Raw genomic sequence first — 21,945 nt, 5'->3', positions numbered from 1 at the left:
ACTTACTACAATTACTTCAGAAATTAACGTGTAGTGAAGAAGATTTAAAAGTACTTTGAGATACGTTAATAATAGGTATGGAAAAAAAGAATAGTTTTCAACCTGGATTTAAAATCATTTACACTTGGTGCTGACGTCACTTCTTGTGGCAGCGTATTCCATTTGCTTGCAGCACAACGGCTAAATGCAGCTTCACCTTGTTTGCTTTGAACACTGCCGGCCAACCACGTCGAAACTGGATTACAAATGCAGACGGTCACTTGATGGCGGTGCGAACCTTAAATTCAATGTATTTACAAACTATTTAAATCTACCATATCAATTTTCTTTATCGAGCGATAAGTCGATGACAGTACCGATCATGACAGGCCTAATCATGAACTGTGCTGCTTGCTGGAAGCTGAAGTTTCCAATGTGCAGTGATGAATCGTTGCTTGAGGAAAAGATTGCAAATCGTCACTTTCAACAAGCCTGAAAGTTTTCTCACGAAAATTGTTGCATAAAAACGCTTGCAGAAGAACGCAGCAGTTGCACAAAGATCAGACCGCCTCAAGTGGAACTTAAAAAAAAAAAAAAGGAAAAAAAAAAATCAAAAACAGTCTGCCATTTCCATTTATAAAATGTTGTTTTATATTTTTCTATTTGCAGTCCAAACAATACAGCTGCTGCGTGGTAGAAAATGTACCCGACGTCACAATCAACCTGTGAAAGTCATCACTTGCCAGCCACGCTTTTATTGTTCACTTTGTGATTTGGAAACTGACACTTGTTTACAAGAAGAAAAATTAATAGATTGCATTTGACACCTCAAAGCTGTGACAACAGGATTTTTTTTGCTTTTTTTTTGTTTCCTTTTCCACTCAGCATTTCTCACAAACAACACCACGGGGTCTTTGCGTGTCGTCGTCACCTCATCACAACACGTCACTTGGGATAAATTGACAAGTCGTGCATGTGAAGCTTTTTCATCAACATTTTATGCACTTTTCATCAGTGACTTGCCCAGCCCAACATTTTCATTTGATTTGAGGCTCAAAATGCGCAAATTTGTACAATCATGTAAGATAAATGGGTCATAGTGAGTGATGTGACAAGGTGGATCAAGTTCATTTGTTGGTTTAAATATTCGTCCCGTTGGATCAAAAAATAAATAAATAATGCATCGTGACTGGGGCTGTCCTTGCCCACGTGCGAGGGCATCATTGTCCAGGCTTCATTGGTTTTCCTTGGATTTCCTTCCATCGTATCACCCGACAGGCTCGTAACTTGAAAAACTCTTCGTCAAGGTTTGCAGCATGTTCTCTCCATAGATTCACCTCCTAATCCAGGAGTTGGCAAAAGGTCCCAAATGTTCTCAATAGGGCTGTGCAATTAATTGGAATTCAATTACAATTTCAATTATTACACTCTACAATTACTTCTCCGGGTACTCCGGTCTCCTCCCACATTCCAAAGACATGCATGGCAGGTTAATTGGGCGCTCCGAATTGTCCCTAAGTGTGCTTGTGCGTGTGGATGGTTGTTCGTCTCTGTGTGCCCTGCGATTGGCTGGCGACCAGTTCAGGGTGTACGCCGCCTACTGTCCGAAGCCAGCTGGGATAGGCTCCAACACCCCCGTGACCCTTGTGAGGAGCTAGCGGTTAAGAAAATGGTTAGATGGATGGACACTCCACAATTACAAAATCAACATAATTGTCCAAAAAAGATTATTAATACTAATTTTGAGTTGAGTTCTTTAAATTCATAGATTTTCACCTTTTTTTTTTAATTTTGAGATAACTAATTTAATAAATTCCGTTTCATCTAAAAGGAACTTTAATAATTAGTGTTTCAAAGAATTATATTTGTCTTAATTTTTACATTCAAACATCTTGTGGGCGCTCAGTGAAATATGAGCATTTGTGAAATAGCAAGTCGTACAAAAAAAATGTTTCTTCTGCTGTAAGTTGCGTGCGTATTTTGTCATAGTTTCAAATTAAGGTGAACAAAGACTTCCATCAATGTGAAGAAAAACAAACACAAACCCAGTAGCATTGTAGCTGGCAGTAAAATTCTGTTTTGAAAAATAAAAACAAAATTGCAAGAGGCATATAGGAAAAAAATAAATAGCTTAATTTTATGGTTGTAAAATCCTACGACATTAATTGTGGGAATGCTGAAAGCATCCCACCTATGCTATTCAGATTTTTATTCTCCTCCCTTATTTTCCAAGACACAACTCCAACATAATAATTCTGATTTACACCGTTCAAATTTTAACTAGCTTCAAAAATTCATGCCTTCCAGGGTATAAATCATCTGATTCCACATTACTTATAGTACTCGCACAATTTAAGTTAAATATCAACTTTTCCGCATTCAATTTCAATGAGAGTGTCATTGAAGTTTTTTTAAGTCCCACTTTCCACGCCCACTTCCATACATACAACTGATCATCATTACCAGCTCTCTGATACTGCTCAATGGATCACTTGGTTAAGTGCATTGTCCAGTAATCCGGAGGTCCTGGGTTCGAATCCCAGGTCTGACTGTACATTGCAAATATATCCATGGCAATTATGCTTAGTGATATAACTGTATACCAACTGACTATCATATCAAGAAATGCATTGCAATTTCACTGAAATGATTAAATGCACGTTAGCTTTCATCAGATGGCTGTTTTATTTTATTATTATTATTTTTTTTAATAATTTGAACAAGGCAAGTTAACTCAGTCGTTAGAGCAATTTCTTCCCCCATGGAGAACCTGGGTTGAAACCCTGCTTGGACCACATTTTAGTATATTCGATGGTTTGATACCAACTGACTATCGTTTCATAATCCCACCGTAGACAGCTTGCAGTTCAAGTTCTCTTCTTATTCATCTTTCAACTTCAATTAAATCTTTGTAATTTTCAGAATTTATCTTTCAATTTACCTCATAAGCATTCAGCTTTAAGCATTCCCATACATTGTCTCCAGAAATTGCACTTAGTCTAGTTGTGAGAACTGTTATATTGCTTGCTCCTAGTCCTTGAACACAAACATCTAGCACATGAAAGCACTTCCAAACATTTCAGCCAAAAGTGCGCAAAACGATTACCAAAGTGAAATCAATTAAAGTCTGATCATCTTGTTTCTCTCTCGTCACGGGCAGAGAACGGTGAGTGTAGGAGAGACGCGAGCGCTGTCCTGCATTCTGTTGTTGTGAGGGGGGAGTGAAAACTGAAAAGGTTGACTGAAGGTCACATTCAATGCAGAAAAAGCAGCCGTTTCTTTCCCTCCCCTTGTTTGCCTGGAAAATAAGTTAAATCAACAAGGTGAATTTGATAGAAATTGGATCAAACCCTCAGGGCGCCCCCAGTACGAATTCCATATTCCTTTCATTGCACTGTAATTCCGCAGCACTTTGGATCAGTCCCACCTGTGGAGGAAGAAAAGGAAAGGCTATTTTTTTTTTCCCTCACCAGAGCAGACTTTTGGCGTGACAGCAGTCCGCCGCTAAGAGATGTGAAGAGACAGGCGAGGGGGCGGAGCAGCAGGAAAGAATGGAGTGGAAAACAGTTAGGTGGTCAAGGAGCCACCTGCGATCCAACTAAACCCTCTCATTCCCAATCGGCTCCTCATCCCTGTTTGGGAAGACGCCACCGTATTGGCTCAGCGGTCCCGAGACGCGAGGCTATTTCACGTGCTTGCCCGGTGGGCCCAAAGTGATAGAAAAGGGGTAATTTCTTTTGATTTGGCCCCTCGCACAAAGCAATCTCCCGGTGTTATTTAAGTCCTCGCTGGCTCTCGGCGGCGTCTGACAGCAAAACAACAAATCTCAGGTTGCCATGGATCCTCCTCTATTTATAGTTGTGTGCCTTTCAATATACACTCTTTTAATCTATCACCTTGGCTTGGGATGTAAGCTTTTTGCTTCCTACTCCTTTCTCAATTGTGCGGGTGAAAGCTGCCATGGATTCCATGAATGGCACGCAATTGAGTGAAAACCTCCACCAAGGCTAGGTTGAGCAATTTTGATTTCCCTCAAGTACATAGTAGATTTTGTAGAGTAAATTTTACTCTCCCAGTCTAAACATAGTAAACTTTATGTATATGTGTATTAGGGATGTAATGATATCCAAAAATCACGATACGATATCATGATATGAAGGTCACGATACAATAATAATCATGATATTATGGGGAGGTTGGTGATAAAAAAAAGTAGTCACAATATTGTGAAAAAAAGAGCTCATAGTAAAAACAAACAAACAAAACCCCCACAATATTGTGCTTTTGTACATTACAACAATGCATGTAAAAACCCCCCAACATATCTAATAAGACTTAATACTCACTCACTTGCATACTCACTTACATAGTCACTTACTTGCGGTTTACAAGCATATTATGTGCCCCTTCATCTGACCAATAGCCTGGATTTTAAACATAGAAGGGCCAAAACATACCTTGTGAAAATTAAACTGCACTAAAAAATGAGCCACCAGAGGGTGCTAGAACTTCACAAATGGAAATCAACCTAACTTTTTGAACAGATGTGCTTTATTTAATATCGTGACATGTCGATGACTATATGTTGTGGCAGTTTTAATCTCACGATATCACAATATTGCCATTATCATTACATCCCCAATGTATATGTATATAAAAGTATATGTATGGTGAGGTATGTATATAGAATATTTGTGATTTTCTGCTTAGGAAAGAAAAACCTTAGTTGCATATGGCCACAACAAACACAGTACATTTTGGAAGAAACTTGTGACTCTTTGTGGTGTACCACCAGGCTTCCCGTGTTTTGTCCCTCTGCTGTTCATCGTTATTTTTTGTTTTTGTTGTTGTTCTGTGAATATATTTGTCTAATTATACATACATAGTAAATTTCATAGAGTAGATGTTACCCTAAAAAGGCTATATTTGGTAAACGCGTAACTCAACATAATACACCAAATTTCGAAGACCTGTGTGGGAGTGGAAGGAGTGGTAATTTATTATAATACAGATTAATTTATCGCATGTTTAAAAAGAAAACAACACAGTAATTGCTGTGTTGAGGGGAAAAAAAAGTCAATCCATTTATTTATCCATCCATCCATCCATTTTCTTGACCGCATATTCCTCACAAGGGTCGCGGGGGTGCTGGCGCCTATCTCAGCTGGCTCTGGGCAGTAGGCGGGGGACACCCTGGACTGGTTGCCAGCCAATCGCAGTGCCATTTATTTATTTATTTATTTATTTATATTTTATTTTGACCAACCAAACAATATTTCTCTCCCTGTGTTTGTTCTTGGTGGAGGTAATAATAAAACCTTGTTCCTGATTTGACAGAACAACGCGTTCATTTCTATTCCCGCTACTTGCGTATCTGGGTTGGTATGATCCAAGGATATGAAGCCAGAAGAGCGTCTCGGAATAGCAAGGAGGGGTTGGCTGTTTTTTGGTTTCCGCAACAATCCCAAAATAGGGAGCTTCATTATGGCATTCGATGCTTTGTGGTGACTTGTGAATTGCACTTTTCTGCCCTGAATTAGGAAAAACAACAACACAAAAAGGCCTTGCTTAGTTTATGCAGACAAGGTGTCAGCGTGATAACACACTTTCGGTGTGTTTTCTTGTCTTTTGAAATCGACTTTGCCCCATCTTCAGCTCACAAGCGCTTTCTTGTCAGAAAGTCATTTGGTATCCTGACGGAAAAGCACCAGCGAGGTTTGATGCTCCCCTCCCACACACACAAAAAAATGCCTTCCCTGTCACGCCTTCGCAGCCGACACAAACACTTTCATCACTTCCTCCGGCGTCATGTAAAACAGTCGTTCCCATGTTGTTTGTCTTTGCCTTCTAAGTGCGCATTTAATACAATTGATTTGCATATGCTCGCCACTAATTTGGCATCACTTTGAAAATATGAGTCGGTACTTTGAGCAAATAGTGAGTAGTACAGAAATGGTTTGTCTATTTAAAACAATTTAACCTGTAACCTTACATTAGAAATAAATTTTAATTGGAGAATCACTTGACGAGGCATTTTATGCTAATCACGTTGGGAACATAACACATCGTTCCTTTTCTTGAGTTTTCTTGAATTGTGAAATCCACAAATGCAAATGGATTAAACACATTAATAACCACTGAGTACATACAACAAATCTGATTAACATATCTCAGCAGTTGCTTTTATAAAAACTGAAAAGGCACAGCCTCAACAATAACACATTTGTCACACTGTAAACTCTATTAGCTATTAAAAACATTTTTAACAATTTAGTTTGCAGTCGTTGAGTAGTCAACCATTAAAACAAAAGCAGAGAGTGAAATCCATTTTCAACACTTTCGATTGGTCACTACTTTGTAAAAATGACTCTCACACCACATGTGGAATGATCAAAAGTATAGATTTTTGAAAAAAAATATCAAATTTACCCTATTGTGACTTAATAGGTTTTGATCCGAAGGTGACAATATTTAGTTTAGAGTAGACCAAGGTAAATATAGTTATAGAAAAGTAGGACTAAAATTTAAAACAGTATTTCTGTTAATGGAATAAAATCAAAGGGTGCTTAAAAAAAGCAGAAACTGCATTTTACAATTATAAAAAAAACAAAACTATAAAAAATGTCCTTCACTCTGGCTTTTGGGGTTTCTTTTAAATGTATTAATTACTGTTTGACTGTACGGGAGAAAGAAGGTCAAACAAGTGTTTCAGAATTGTAGCGAGACTTCAGAATATAAGTGGTAAAGTTTTTTTTACATATATATATATATATATATATATATATATATATACATACATATTAGGGATGTAACGATATTCAAACATCTGAATCTTGATATGAATCTCAAGATTCTATAATCACGATATTGTGGGGAGTTTGGCAAAATGTAAAAAAGGTCACAATATTGTAAAAAATTGAGCTCATACTAAAAAAAAAGCACAATATTGTGCTTTTGTACATAACAGCAATGTTACATTGTTTTATTATTATTATGTTGTTAATGCACACGCACATTGAGTTCCTCCACATATTGACTCACTTCACAGGCATATTTCGTTCTCCATCTGATAATTAGTGCAGATTTGAAACGTAGAAGGACCAAAATATCCCTCATGAAAATTAAATTGCACTACAAAACAAAACAAAACTAGCCACCAGAGGGTGCTAGAACTGCACAAATGGAAATCAACCTGACTTTTTCAACAGATGTGCTGCTTTTAAATATTGTGATATCAAACTTATCGTTACATCCCTAATATATATATATATATATATATATATATATATATATATATATATATATATATATATATATATATATATATATATATATATATATATATATATATATATATATATGATGAATGACAACTAAGTAAAATGAAGCTTTTTAGAAAAATATAAAAATGCACAAACCTACCGGTACTCAAAAATACTAATTAAAAATGACTTGAAAAAAGAAAAAAAATAACAAAAATAAAAACCAACTATAATGAAATATCCTAAATCGTTATAACCAGTTGTTTCAGTCATCTTCTGATAGCGCTGTGTACTAGTGGTTCTTGCCACTGGTCCATTTCTCCGTTTGGTCGAAGAGTGGCTGCAGAGGAGAAACGGGGTGGAGTCGTACAGGAGACCCATCATATAGCCTCAGCTCTAATTACTTCCCACACTCCTTCCCGTGTGTCTTTGATGGATTCTCAAGAGCCAAAAGTGGTGGATCAGCACTTTCCATCCCTCCTACCTACTTTTACCCCCCCCACCTACCTCCTTTGTCAGGATGGGGGCTTGTGTTATTAACCTCCCGTCTGCTCATGCAAATACAAGACTGTCGTCCTTCCCCTCGCTCGCCGCCGACAGCTGAGCTCTTATTTCTGCTGCGAGTTATCCCGCAGCGTTTGTCAAAGGTCGAAAGCAAGACCAAATTCAAACAGCGGCAGGACAAAAAAAACAAAAAACAGACAGATTGACTGGACACTGTGCTTCAATTATTGTCGGATTTCACTTGAGGATAAGGGAGAAAATGGAAAAGGCAGAAAGAGAAGAGAACAAAATGGAGACAGAGTGGACTCGATGATGGAGTGTGAGTTGAGTGTTGATGGCGTCTGTGTGCGTGTGATCGGCCGCCCAACAAAAAGGGGTCATGGGTACACTTAGTTTTGATGGATGGAGGCCTTCGCCCCAAACGTCTTGCTTGGCATCCTGGCCGTTAGTGCTGCCAAGCGCCTCTCCACGTGGTGATTACACCTCTCATCAGCACACCGCGCCAGGTAGGCAGCGCGATAATCATCCCGTGCGAGTTATGCGTGAACCAGGGTTATTATAGTTTGGGAATTTTTCCATTTTAGCTAGTTTAGATTTTGTTTTGAATTTTAAAGTTTTGAAGTTTTTTTTTAAATTTTGTTAGTTTTAATCAGATTTCAGGGTGGTTCTGTTAGTTTTTATTAGCTTATTTAATAAATGATTCGTTTTAGTTAGTTTCAGTAGTTTGACTTTTTTTTTTTTTTTTAAATGTGTATTACTTGTGCGTAATATTTTAAAAGAACACACGATGGGAGCGACATCATCTGAAGGTGCTTTTCTATTGGCTGCAGCCTGACGACATCACTTCTGTGTGACGCACTTTCAAATGTCCTTTTCCCGGTTAATATCAAAATAAATCTACTTAAAATCACATTTAAAATCATCCCCAAAGGCTCATGCATTCAATTAATTACCAAAGACTAAAACGAAGAACATTTTTGCTATAATTATAGTTTTGTAAACATAAAACAAATGTAGTTTCAGTTAGTTTTCATTTTTTAAAAAGCATTTTCGTTTTCATTTTTATTTCGTAAACGAAATTGTTTTTTGAATTTTAGTTGTTGTTTTTTTGGTTAGTTTTAGTTAACTAAAATAACCTAGGTGTGAACAGGCATCTTTACTCAGCACAACCGGCGCTAAAGGACTCGCTAACGTCCTCGTGAGCCTCCCTCCTCCTCGCCGCCGCCACCACCATCCTTGATGACTGCCAATGATGACTGTCGGCGGTGCACATCAAATCCATATTCATAAAAATGACATCTGCACTTTAAAGTGTTACTGTGTCGCTTGTAACGGCGACCGCAATGAGATACGTGGTCGTTAAAGGCCTGCATTTGTGCAGTTAGGAGGGTTGAAATGCGGAAATGGGCCTGATGATCCTCCAACCAAATGTCATTCCCATCTATCTGGTTACACGTGGAGCAATTCATAAATCGGTCTACTTTCAATATTTAATATGCTGCATTTACACTGGATTTGAGATTTTTTTCCCTGTCCAAAATTTGGCAAAGGCTTCCATGTGGCAGAGCCAGTTTCTCTGTCAAATGTGTTAAAAGTCTGTTGGGCCTTTTTTGAATGATCCTAAAATGTATTAAGTGATCAACAATTGCCGTTATCCATCTGCATCCACACGATCAATTCCACCGGCTCCATTATTTGGACTCAAGTGTGTATTTGTACATGTGCACTGTAAATGTCGTGTTTTCCACTCAAGTTCGGGTCTTTGCAAAACGGGACTCGTTTTCAGCCCTGAAGTTTTTTTTATGGCTGAGACTTGCCCACTTTGAATGACGATATATCCATTTTATCAACCTAAAATTGCTTATCGTTCCCTCCAACCATATTCAGCGTTTTTTTCAACAAGAGAACATAAATATAGTGTACAATGTGGTTCACTTTTCGCAACCTCGCTGTATCACGGATTATGTTTAGTGCAATTCTGCATGCAAATTTTATTTATTTTTTTTACATTATTGTAGTTATTTTATAAAATTTATGAAGGTTTGAACATTGAGAATATTCAAATAAGAGAGCAATGCCTCAATGAGAGAAGTTTAAAAACTGTGTGGTGAGGGGTTTTCGAGCCTTAAAACATTTATAACAGATGTAAAAAATAAAGCTAACTACTTTGCTGATTTCACTGATTGCGGGTATTTTTTGGAACCACGGGAAAACGAGGGAACACTGTAGTTCAAATTGCTAAAAAAAAAGAGGCAAATACAGATAAAAATGGGAGAAGACATTTTACACGTAAATAGTTAGATTCATCAAGCGCTGTCAAGTTGTCAACATTTAGGCAGCTAAGACGGCACTTCCTGTTCGCACTTTATTTGAAACCGATTCACACTAGCTAAATTTTTGGCGATACGGAGGCTTTCCCAGCATGCTATGTTGCCGTTATGACTAACAGTTGTTGTGTTATGTGTCTTTAACATGTTATTTTGTACACAGAGTGTAATGTAATGTAGTTAGTTTTGGTGTTTCTAGTCATGTATTAAAGCGGCCGGGGAAAATTAATGTACAGACTAGAATAGCGGCTCCAAGCAGCGCAGATAGCAGAGTGTCACTCCAGGCCTGGCTAGTAGTCCCAAAAGTTTCAACATCAAATACATTTCTGCTTTGGACTTGGTTTCGGAACTTTTTGGAGCCATTTAGTGACTTAGGCCGTTGCTTTTGATATGCATGCAGCAACTTTGATCTCAGTTAACATGAAGATTGCATTTATATTTTACAAAGCATTTCTGATGTTCAACGCTGTGAATTTGGGCCGGCTTGAAAGAAAATGCAAATGGTGGTACCATGCGATTGATAAAATGTGCACTGGGATTAAATTAACAATTAAAAGCTCAAAGGTGAAATTGATCATTGTTGAACCATTTTTGTGATTAGCACATTTACAGTCAGTGCAATTTATTGCTCAGGCTACAAGTCCTTATTGGCGACAAAATCTCCTCCTTAGATTACGACTAACTAGAACTCGCTCACTAGGCCACGCCCCTTTAAGTCACATGAATGGTGCAGTATAATTATATTTGATAAAACTGGCTTATATCTTTTTTGTTTTATACAATGCGTACAGTGTTTTTCTTTATTTAAGATGTACATTGTGTCTGTTTTTTGGGGGGCTTTTCAATTCATTTCAATGGAGAAAACATATTTAATATTGAAGGTGTATCAGAGACGATCCAGGGCTGATGTGGCATGGCGGCCGTGGCTCAGGGTGTAGAGATGGTCGTCCAGTAACCGGAAGGTTGGCTGTTCGATCCCAGTGCTCCCCAAAAAGTCATGGGCAAGACACTTCACACACATTGCCTCCAGTGCCACTCACACTGGTGTCTGAAAAGTGCGAATGTTTGGTGGTGGTCGGAGGGGCCGCAGGCACACAATGGCAACCGCGCTTCCGTCAGCCTGCCCCAGGGCAGCTGTGGCTACCTAAGTAGCTTACTGCCACCAGAGTGTGAATGTGTGAGTGAATGAATAATGTATTCATTGTAAAGCGTCTTTGAGTGTCCAGAAAAGTGCTATGGAAATCTGATGCATTATTATTATTATTGATGTCATCAAATAAATATTTTTAATCGGGTTTTGTGTCTGTAAATTAATATTTGATGTTGGTCACATTACTGATTTGCAGGGATGGCTACAATAATCAATGAATTAGTTACTAAAAATTTAGTTCATTGTGTCTAATTTACTGGAAATCAATCAAGAAAATGGGGTAGAATTAAGCGCAGTACAGTGCTATGACCAGCAGAGGTGCTGTATGATTAGAATCATGACTTTAACTCTGGGAACCAGCAGCATTATTCTCCTTTGTCCTGACATTGGCAATGTTGGCTCTGAAATAGTCCTTTTTTGTATTTATATAAACGTGTTTGAAGGACACATCAAAGCCGTGATTTATAACCAGGGTGAATATCTCTGTCAGACAAGTTAAGGCAGGCTTTACAAACCACTGTTCTCCCATGGCTAAAACAATTGTTGCTATGGTTTCAGTCTTGACTTTTTTCAAATACATGCCAGTTACTCGCAGCAGAGTTGCTTTAAGCTCACAAATGGCCCACGTCTTGTTTGGAGTGAGGATCCATCACGAACACAAGTGGATGTTCTTTTTTTTTTTTTTTTTCTTACTTCATGTCAATGCTGCGTGTCAGAAATGCTAGTCGGATGGACAAAACGCACAACTTTTCAAAAGAGAGAACACGTGTACGCAGCGACATACAGTCATTGTCACACTGTGGATTAGTGGCAGCCCCCAGGGGAAGCGGTAAAAAGATGAATACATGCAACAACCCAGCTTCCCTTTTTGTCCCGTCACAGTGAAAGGTAGCGCACATCCACTCTGCGATATCATCTCGTCTCGTTCTCATCACAGGCTTTTCATTTTGGCACCTCCAGGTGCTGTCAGCTCTCCCCCCCAATGGACAATTTGATCACTCATCATCGGGAAACTGTTGAGCAGTGTGTTTGTGAGCGTGTGAGAGAGAAATAAAATGTTAAGTACACTCTGTAGATTAAATGAATCACTTGATGCTTAACTCATTCACTCCCAGCAGCCATTTTCATTGAAGCAACTACCTTCGTTCCCAGCTGTTTTGATTTTGCAAGGCCCACAGAATATTGTGTTCTATTGCTATAAAAACATGGAACCTACCAAAATAAGGATAGTCTCGTCTTTCATCAGGGAAAAAAAAGCATATTTCTATCTGTTTCCGTTTTGCAGCAATTAGCATGAGAATATAGCGAAGTTTATAATTATTCACAAGTCTGTTCAGAATTGTGGCGAAAACAGCTTGTTTTCAACATGGCCTTGGTTGATCTCTTATACTCTGCTGCCCCCTGCTGGTTGTTTTTGTAATTACTACCATTGCTTCACCCATTCACTGCCGTTGAGAGACTGCATCAAAGCCTACTGTATGCTCTATCATAAAAAAACAAAAAAAAATGTATAAATACGTCATTGTGACACTTTAAAATTAAATACGGCTTCTAGGGCCTGCGTGAGCATCTTTGGGCTTTGGACCCCATCGTCAATAGATGACCTTCTTCGGGCATCAGAAACTTTTTATTTTTAAGCATTTAAAAGACACTTTCATTGAACTTATTACTGGAACCTAATTTCTTAGTTAAACCAGGAATTGTGGAATGTGCTAGATAATGTTGTATTCTCACTAATACCAAAAGTTTTTCCATCTTTTTTTTTTCTTTTTTTTTTTTAATTCTAAAAAAAAACACGCTTTCAGTAAGTCACCTTCCCATCCTCTACTTCCTGACATTGTCCATTCAATTCACGTAGTGTTTGGATCAGGTGGTGAACTTATTTCCACGAGGAATGCCAAATTCTTATCAAACACATGCTCTGCTGCTATTCGTTACCAAGAAAAAAAAAAAAGAAAAAAAAAAGTTGCTTGGCCCCGGCCTATTATTTCCAATTTCTCCAGGAGAAAGTTAATCTAATGAGCATTATCGGCAGCTAATGGGAATTATAATTAGTCAGATGCGGCAGATTATCTGCACGTAATTAGCTGTGTCTGTCAGCTCCAATTAGCATGACAGAAATTAAGAGACTTTGGAGTTTGTTGCGGCGGGTGCTGATGACGATGATGAAGAGTCGAGAAGGGCAAGGAGATGGAGAGGTGGCGGGGGGAAAAATGCCATATTACGGTTTTAAATTAGCCACCACTTGGTGTATTTTACACACATCCATTTTGTTGTATTACAGAATTCATTTCTGGGATTTTGAACCTTCCTTACAGCAATCTTAAAACGTGTGCCGATTGATTTTTGCGCTGTAAAAGACTTAAAAGCTGCCATAGCCATTTAATGAACAGTGTCAAATTGGTCTTTGGGGTGAAACTGACCGTAGTCCACTGACTCTGTTTTAGAGGAGCGTCTTCCATTGACATCAAATGCAAGCATCCTAAACTTTCAGATAAGTTTAAAGGAAACTTTAAATGTAGCGTTTTACCATAAAATTTCATGCAATTCATGACAATTTGCTATTCTTCTAATTTCTCATTTCTAGTTTGTGATCCTAAAACATTGTGAATACTGACACCAGCCAATACTAATACCTTGCCTGTCCCTAGCCAAAACTCAACATTGTGTTTGTAAATGCTGAACTCGTCATTTGCTGTGGGTTTGATCCCAAAAGCGCAGACACAAATACGATTTTAACTCTTTATTCATGCAACTTGGCTAAACAAAAACAACGAGAATGCATTGAGAATCACGAGACGCCAAGCCCCTTGGGCTGCGGAGATGCACAGAGGAACACAGCAGGTAATAATCCGACAAACACGCACACTTCTCAGTTTGCTTAAATAGACAGTGTATCGATCTCATTGGTTGTGGCTAGACATGGGGGGAGCAGTACTGACAAGGAATTATCTGGTTGGCTGTTGACCCAGTAAAGAGATTAAAGATCCTTGACATCACATAGTTCCTGACATCACATGGCATCACATCGCCTAAAACCAGTCAAAATTAGATGCCAGTTACATCAGTTTAAAACAGACACTTGTTACAACAGTACAACATAGACACTTGACCGCTCGGTCATGACCCAAACTTAACCCTGGCGTGCCCCAGTCATGAGTCAAGACCCAAACATTACCCCTGCATGACCCGAGTCGTGACACAACTCTTAAATTAAATGCGATCAAAATGTGTAAGTATACTTAGATACTTGACTCATTGAGCCACTTTCAGCAGTAAAAAGTATATACTTTGTCTATAAATAATGTGGTAACTTCATTATTTTTCATGTACAATTAGTACCTTTAAAAAGTGATAATTCTACTTGCTGTCGACTGACGATGACATCACCTGTGCTGAGGAAGTAGGTAACGGCCAATCATGGCTTACATGTTTTCTGGGTTTGGTCATTAAACTGAGCCATGATTGGTCGTGACCTACTTCCTCAGCACAGGTGATGCCATCATCAGTCGACAGCAAGTAGAATTATTACTTTTTAAAGGTACTAATTGTACATGAAAAATAATGAAGTTACCACATTATTTATAGACAAAGTATATACTTTTTACTGCTGAAAGTGGCTCAATGAGTCAAGTATCCCTTTAACGTAGTGGCCAATTTCACTTAAATGAAATTTGGATAATCCATTTCCATCGTCCTTGCCATAATGCATTCACTTAAAAAACAGTTGGGTCAAAAGTAACCCAATTATGGATCAGAAATGGACCGATCCACTTTATGGCTCAATTTGACCCAACTTTCTGGGTTGTTTCAGACAAAATGACACACTTTTTTGACCCAAGTAAAGGATCTGACTAATATTTATGAGTTGTTTTACACTAAAAGACCAATTTCTTGACTCTGAAGTTGGGTTAAAATGACCCAAGTAGAGGGTCGGTCCATTTTTGACTCATAGTTGGGTTATTTTTTAACCAACTGTTTTTAGGTTGAGGGATACATTCAAAACACACAACTTGCACGCTGCTAAACAAACCACTTGCTAATGTTTTGAATTAGCCTCGTATCGCCGTGACAACCCCCTCGAATGGCGAGAGATCCCCCTGTTCCATTTGCATGGATTATCTCTCTGTCTATTTGACCAGGCTGCGTGTGTCAGCACTGTAAACAGTTGCAGTCAATAGGCAGGGGACGCCAGCGCGTGCCTCCGTTGCACACAACCTCACTAAACGCACACATTGTTGCGCTAATACGCCTCCAGTACTCCAGCAAAAAAAACCTCGTTACGCGTGCGCACGCTGACACGCGTGCACACATAAAGCGGGCGAGCGTGCGTCTAAACCCAGGGGAGGAACAGGAGACGAAAATCTATTCTGACAAGTGACAGTCAATTTGGGACGATCTTAAGCGTTCTCTTTGCTTGAGATTATTGATCGGGCTTAGCTCATATTTACCAGACAGACGCTCCAACGCTGTAATGTGTCCAGGAGGCATTCATCAAAACGCTTTCATACCCAAAGGAGCGCTTGCAGACAGATTTAATACCCGAAATGCAAATTGATCCTGTCCCGGGCATCAATTTATGTTGTCCATTTAATGTTGGAAAATGTTGCCAACCATGTAAAGTCGATCCAAGCTGGTAAAAAAAAATAACTTTTCCACATAGCTCATTAAGAATTGCACTACGGATATGCTACAGTGAAAATCGTTGACTTCCATCCTTCAGTTGAAAACATGTGCAACCTTTACATAAATATACCTTGCTAGGGGTGACTTTTTTTTTTTAAATTATTATTTTTAGAGTACCAACAATGAAAATAATTAAGCACACTGAAATGTGTTGACTTCTGACTGGACGTCATGTGTGATGGTGGTTGGATTGGCATGCACTAAAAATGTTATATAAATATTAATACACAAAACAATACAAGTGATGTTGTCAGCAAATAGTTGGACATTGGCCACACAGAAAAACCTGTTGTGCGAATTTGTGAATAGTTATCTGCAAATATGGAAGGGATTACGTATTTTGCTCAAAAATGTTGTCAAATTTTGAATTATATGAACTCTGTAGGCCTTATGAACACAGAAATGAAATATGTAGCTGGTTATTTAGTTTATGGTGTTAGATGGGCAGCCATTTTGCTTTCTGCTGTTTGTTTGTAGGGAGTCTGGTAATAGATCCTTGGTTAAGCCTACGCTAAGCCTTTTAAACAACACGTCTTTTGTTTGGATTGCAACATTTGTGGCCTTGTCATGCTCTTTCTTTTTTGTTGCAGAGTGTTAATAATTTGATGTCTTTCTTTTTGTTTCTACCTCTTGGGCAGGTTTTCTTTGATGGTGGGGGCAAAATTGTGTTAAATTGAGTTCATGTTGGAAGAATTTGTTGTAAATTCAGCGATAGAAATATTGGTGTAAAAATGCTGATGTGGTACTTTTTTGCTCCAGTGTAAATTGACCATTTTAAATTATGGTGTGTGCAACTCCCGGGCCCTTTCATGCCAAATCACCTAAAATAATCTGAACATTTTAACCAAGCAGATTTAAATTTTCCTGAAACTTGGTTGACTTGTTGATGGTGATGGCACAACACTAAATCTCAAATTTTAGGTCATTGGAGGCAGGATGTGTGGGGGCTGATTGCCGAATTTTGACATTTCTAATGAGGGTTCATTGAATATTCAATGAAGATTCTACTTTTAATGAATATCTCTCTGAGGGTATGTACCTTAATTTCTTATTGTTGCTAAACAAAACATTTTACATCACTGAAACGTGTGAGATTGTTTCATGAGAATTTGGTTAGGATCATGTGATCCACAAGGTCAATTAATTGCACCAATCTTCTAAATGATTACATTTTTTTTTTAATCCTTGTTGATTTCTCTGTCCAACAATAGTTTTGTGAAGATTCAAAAGAAAGTGGTCATGTACCAGTTTTTGCTGAAAACTTGGCGGGATTGTAGCTCCCAAATTCCCGCACTGATTGACCTAAAATTGGAAAGTTAATGTTGTGCCATTAACTATCAACAAGTACAGCAATTTTGGGTGATTTGGAATGGACAACCCTCATTAGACACGAGTTGAGGACAGCCTTAATTGAGACACAGTTAGTAGCAGGAGTGTGCAAATAAAAATATAGCAACTGTGTAAAAACTGCCAACCACACATACTGTATGTTGTGTTCACAAGACAGAAAAGTGGAAAAAAAATTGCCTTCCTGAAAAAACAAACCAAAAAAAGTCCATTTACTGAAATGAACAAAAATTGATTTCCTTCACTGCTGTCGTTGCACTTGCGAGTGATTTTTTTTTTCTTTTGCTAACATATAAGCATGATTCTTTTTCCACACACAGAGTCTGTCCCACTCTTAAGAAAAGAGCAAGAGAAAAATATCAAAAGACAATCGCTTTCAGGGTAGACAAGTTCAACCCATTTGTTCCACAAGGTTCTGCGACGCCAATCCCGATCACTATCCTGTGGGATACGGGCGCAAAACAGTCTGTCATGCTTGACAGCGTTCTCTTCCATTTTTCTTTTTTTGTGTAGGGAATCAAACTGAGTGCTCCATTTGCCCGTTGCGTTTCATCCAGTTATCCTGTAAAATCGTGGGAAGGAAATTTAGAGTTGAGTCTGTGAGATCGCAATAGCCAGCAAGAACACCAGCTCGAAAATCTGGAGACTTGCTGGATTTTAGCGACTCATTCATGGCGTCTAACATTTAATCTTAAAGTCCTCTCTAAGAGTTGAAAGGGATACTTGACTCATTGAACAATTTTCAGCAGTGAAAAGTTCATATTTTGTGCAGAATTAATTTGATAACTATTATTTTTCATGTACAATTAATACCTTTACAAAGTATTTTTTTTCCACTTGCTGTCGACTGATGACATCACCTTTGCTGAGGGAGTAGGTAACGACCAATCGTGGCTCACCTGTTTTCTGAGCCATGATTGGTCATTACCTACTTCCTCAGCACAGGTGATGTCATCATCAGTCGACAGCAAGTGGAAAAATTACTTTTTAAAGGTATTAATCGTACATGAAAAATAATGATGCTACACATTCATTGTAGAAAAAATATGAACTTTTTACTGCTGAAAATGGCTCAATGACTCAAGTGTCCCTTTAAAGCAAATGTTTGGCACTTCATCCTGATGATGCAGTCATGTCACCATCAGTGGAGAGAGAACAGTCAAGAAATGCCCAAACGTTGATGTTGGAGAACTAGACAGAACATAAAGGAAAATGCCATGTCGTCAATCCAGCTTAGTTATCGAACAGGCACTGTGTTCCCAACACATTCTCTGAGCTCACTCTCAGCGCAGCGGGGAGGCCTTGAACGTATGCATGCAGTATCATTACTAGGGCTATCAAGTTTTAAAGCATTATCAAATTAATGAATTAAAAAAAATGATCGCATTAATCATGTATTAACGCAGATTAATCACGCTATTAATTTTGACCGCACATGATCCTTTAGCTGACTGCAGATGATTACGTTAAAGGGAGCACAGGTTGTTTGAGCAATAAACATAACGCCATGTATTAAAGTAAAGCATTTAATAAATGTTAAGTGTATGACATTCATTTTTTTTTAATTAAAAGAGCTCAGAATTGTTCATTTGGCAGTTTTACCGATTCAGCATATCATCATCACTGCTCTCCTTTTTTCTTTTCTTTTTTTTTCTTTCTTTTTTTTTTTTTAATGTGGGCGTGCGTGCGTGTGTGTGTGTGTGTGTGTGTGTGTATGTGTGCGTGGGTGAATTTGTGTGAATTAGTACCCATTAGTTCACCTAAAACCCAATAAAAATCCCATTACCCTTCACCTTAACCAGATACTTCAGTCTCGGCAGAGTCCTGAAGTTCAGAAGGCCAGTAGACCAGAGGAAAGGTCAAAGGAAAGAAAGATGAATCAAAATGAAATTCAGGACCAACTAAACACCACCTACCACTCACATGGTTACAAAACCCGAATCTTACACCAACCCCAGAAACCTCTCGATTCCAACAGGTTATGGACATCTCAGAAGCAGAAGAAGCAGGATGAGATCCACGGACATCAGCCTCCACTACGTATGACATTCAGTATATTTGTTCATGTCAAACCATTGTCAAACCATTGTTTTTTTTTGTTTTTTTTTGTTTATTTTGTTTTTCTCCATTTTAAACAATACAAGTAATTATAACTGCAGTGGATCAAAAATTTTGAAGATGTCCTCATAAATGTCGAAAAAATTAACACACAAGAGGTGCACTTTAAATTTGTGATAAAAAAAAACACTTTTTAATTAAGTGATTAATCAAAATTCTAAGATGTGATTAATGTGATTCAAAGAAAATCATAATCGTTTGACAGCTCTAATTATTACACACAATTTTTGTATCCCAGCTCAAGGCTACTTTGCGTCCCCGCAGACTCGAATGCGATGTCGGTATGCTCGCTGTCGTCCCCTTTCTACCCACGTTGACGTCTCTCTGCTCTGACAGGCGCACTGAAACTGACAGCGTGATTTGCACTCCAGCGCAAACAACATCAATTCCCGCTAGACGGCGGCAGCTCGTAAAATATCTTTCACAATTCCACTGCGTGCTTTACATTTTTTTTTCGTTTCTTTGAAAGGCTGAACAACAGAGCAGCTCTCACAACAGGTGAATGGCGACAAGTTCAACAAGTGAGATGTCATTTTTGTCTTCTCCGAGAGTTAGACGGGCTCCTGGTACTTGACCACGATTGGTAGACCCAAAATCGGATCACTGCAAGAACGCACAAGTGAGAGGTAAGTGCAAAAACCGAAACTATAGGAAGTTTTGTCAATGGAGGCTGATGATGTATTCTCATTTTTTTTTTGTTTTTTTTTGTGGGAAACTTGCTGTGCGGAAAATATACAGGAAAATGTACAAAAAGCTCTTGCTTCTGAAAAGATGAGCTCGACTTTTTCATCTGCTATTTATTTCTCGTTTTTATTTAACGTGGAAGCAACAGTTTGATCGTTTGGTACATTCAAAGGTTCCGCTTTTGTACTGTTGACGCGACGGGTGGGAACCTCTGGGTACCTCACGATATGATACGATATGCGATACGAGGCTCACGATAACGATTATCTCACGCTATGACGATACTACGATTATCGATATATTGCTCAGGTAATAAATCCGCGATAATCTACGGTAAAACCACTCGAGACATAAACTGTTTTTTTTTTCAATGAGAAAATAGTTTTTTTGTACCATCACTGAAACACAAAATTAAAAACTGGTGTCATCTTCATAGTGAGTACTTTAGTGTATTTTTTAAATTTAAACATAATATATAAATGTAAACTTGACACATTTTTTTGTGTAACATTGCAAAAGTAAATCAATAAAATTACTTAAATATTAAATCCAATTAAATCTATATTAATATTCCTCAGTAATTGTGTGCTTCAAAAAGTCTAAATGTAAAATATTTTTTAAAATGTCAAAATTGAAGATATAATACACATTTTTCATAGAATGTATGCAAAACTGAGTCAGTAAGCTGATGAGTCTTCTTCGCCTAAGACTTCCATACATTTCCCCGCCACTCTTATGAGGCGCTCCCCCTAGTGGCCTGCCAAGTAATTGCTCAATAAGTAATGAAAAATGGAGCTTTAAAATAGTGGCTGTATAATAACTACAAATATCGGGATACTTGCGTAGCCATATAGATAATCTCTCTGGACACAAAGTATCATGATTTATTTATTTTTAACGCGCAAGAACACATTTTTGGTGTTCAAGCATCTTGAAGGCCACTTTGAAATTCATTAGTGTAGATGAAATTCAATATCTTGCGTACAAATCTGTAATCGACAGCCAGGCCTCATTACTTTTTTTTTTTTTTTTTTTTTTTTTTCCCTTGGCCTCATTACTATTAACATCAGCCGTTCGTGGAAAATGGTTCCAATCATCTCTTCCTGTTTGCATTACATTTGGACCACCGCTAACTTTTTAATTACCGTTCTTGCACGCGCCATCCTGCGTGTACTGATGTTTGTCCAGCTGGTGGAGCGGCGGGCCGGTGATCGATGTCCGCCTGCGAGCGGTGGGCACGGTTCGAGCGGCGGTGTGTGTCTTCTGGGCACAATGTGTGGATTAAGGGAGGCCTGAACTTGAAACAAGAAAGGACAGAACAGTCAATAACACACTGATTAATGATAATGGCATGCAAGCCAGGGGGCTAATCTGTCTAAGCTCTTTTTTTTTTTTTTTTAAATCTAAGAACCGATTGGCTAAAAACATGGAGGAGAGGAGAGGAAAGGGAAGGCGAGCAAGCCGGTGAATGTTTGTTCATGGCTTCACCTTTCATAAGTGTGATGAGAGCCAGTAATACTTTGTCTTCAGGCTTGACTTGAACTTGTAAACTGTAGCAATCTTTATTTTGCATTGTATTTTGCTCTCTGAGTCTTCTCATTGTGGGTCGATGCATTCATGCAGGGTTGCTTTGGACTGGCAGCTATTTGGATAACCACCAATGTTTATCTCCCTTTACGTTATACAAAAATCATCCTTCTCCGCCTTTTCCAAAACAATCCAGCGCATTCTGAGATTCAGAAGCTTTTTATGTTTGCTTTTTTGTTTGTCTGAAATTCAAAAAGGACGCTGATCCTTCGTGCTCAGTCCTCGTCCACTCGCGTATGAATTTGCCACAAGCGTGGGTTAATTTATGCAGCCTCGTGCGTGCAATCCTTCCCCGAGTCCA

At 38.5% G+C, this 21,945-nt stretch overlaps 1 protein-coding gene across 2 annotated transcripts in view; it reads left to right on the top strand.

Annotated features, from left to right (window-relative positions):
• Nucleotides 1-19,802, top strand: part of brd1a (bromodomain containing 1a) — a 53,607-nt gene extending 33,805 nt beyond the window's left edge. The window contains exons 15-16 of one of the 2 annotated variants that reach the window (XM_077501505.1): nucleotides 19,234-19,295; nucleotides 19,638-19,802. In XM_077501505.1, coding sequence (XP_077357631.1) covers nucleotides 19,234-19,295; nucleotides 19,638-19,690 — 115 coding nt within the window. In that variant the 3' untranslated portion in view covers nucleotides 19,691-19,802. Of the gene's footprint in view, nucleotides 1-10,953; nucleotides 11,240-19,233; nucleotides 19,296-19,637 lie in introns of those variants that run through there. The other variant, XM_077501504.1, reaches the window with a different exon arrangement.
• Nucleotides 19,803-21,945: the final 2,143 nt, after the last annotated feature.

The sequence above is a fragment of the Festucalex cinctus genome, chromosome 16 (assembly GCF_051991245.1).
Source record: "Festucalex cinctus isolate MCC-2025b chromosome 16, RoL_Fcin_1.0, whole genome shotgun sequence".
Lineage (NCBI taxonomy): Eukaryota > Metazoa > Chordata > Actinopteri > Syngnathiformes > Syngnathidae > Festucalex > Festucalex cinctus.
The sequence above is the reverse complement of the archived record's forward strand: the minus strand, read 5'-3'. Positions and strand labels throughout refer to the sequence as shown.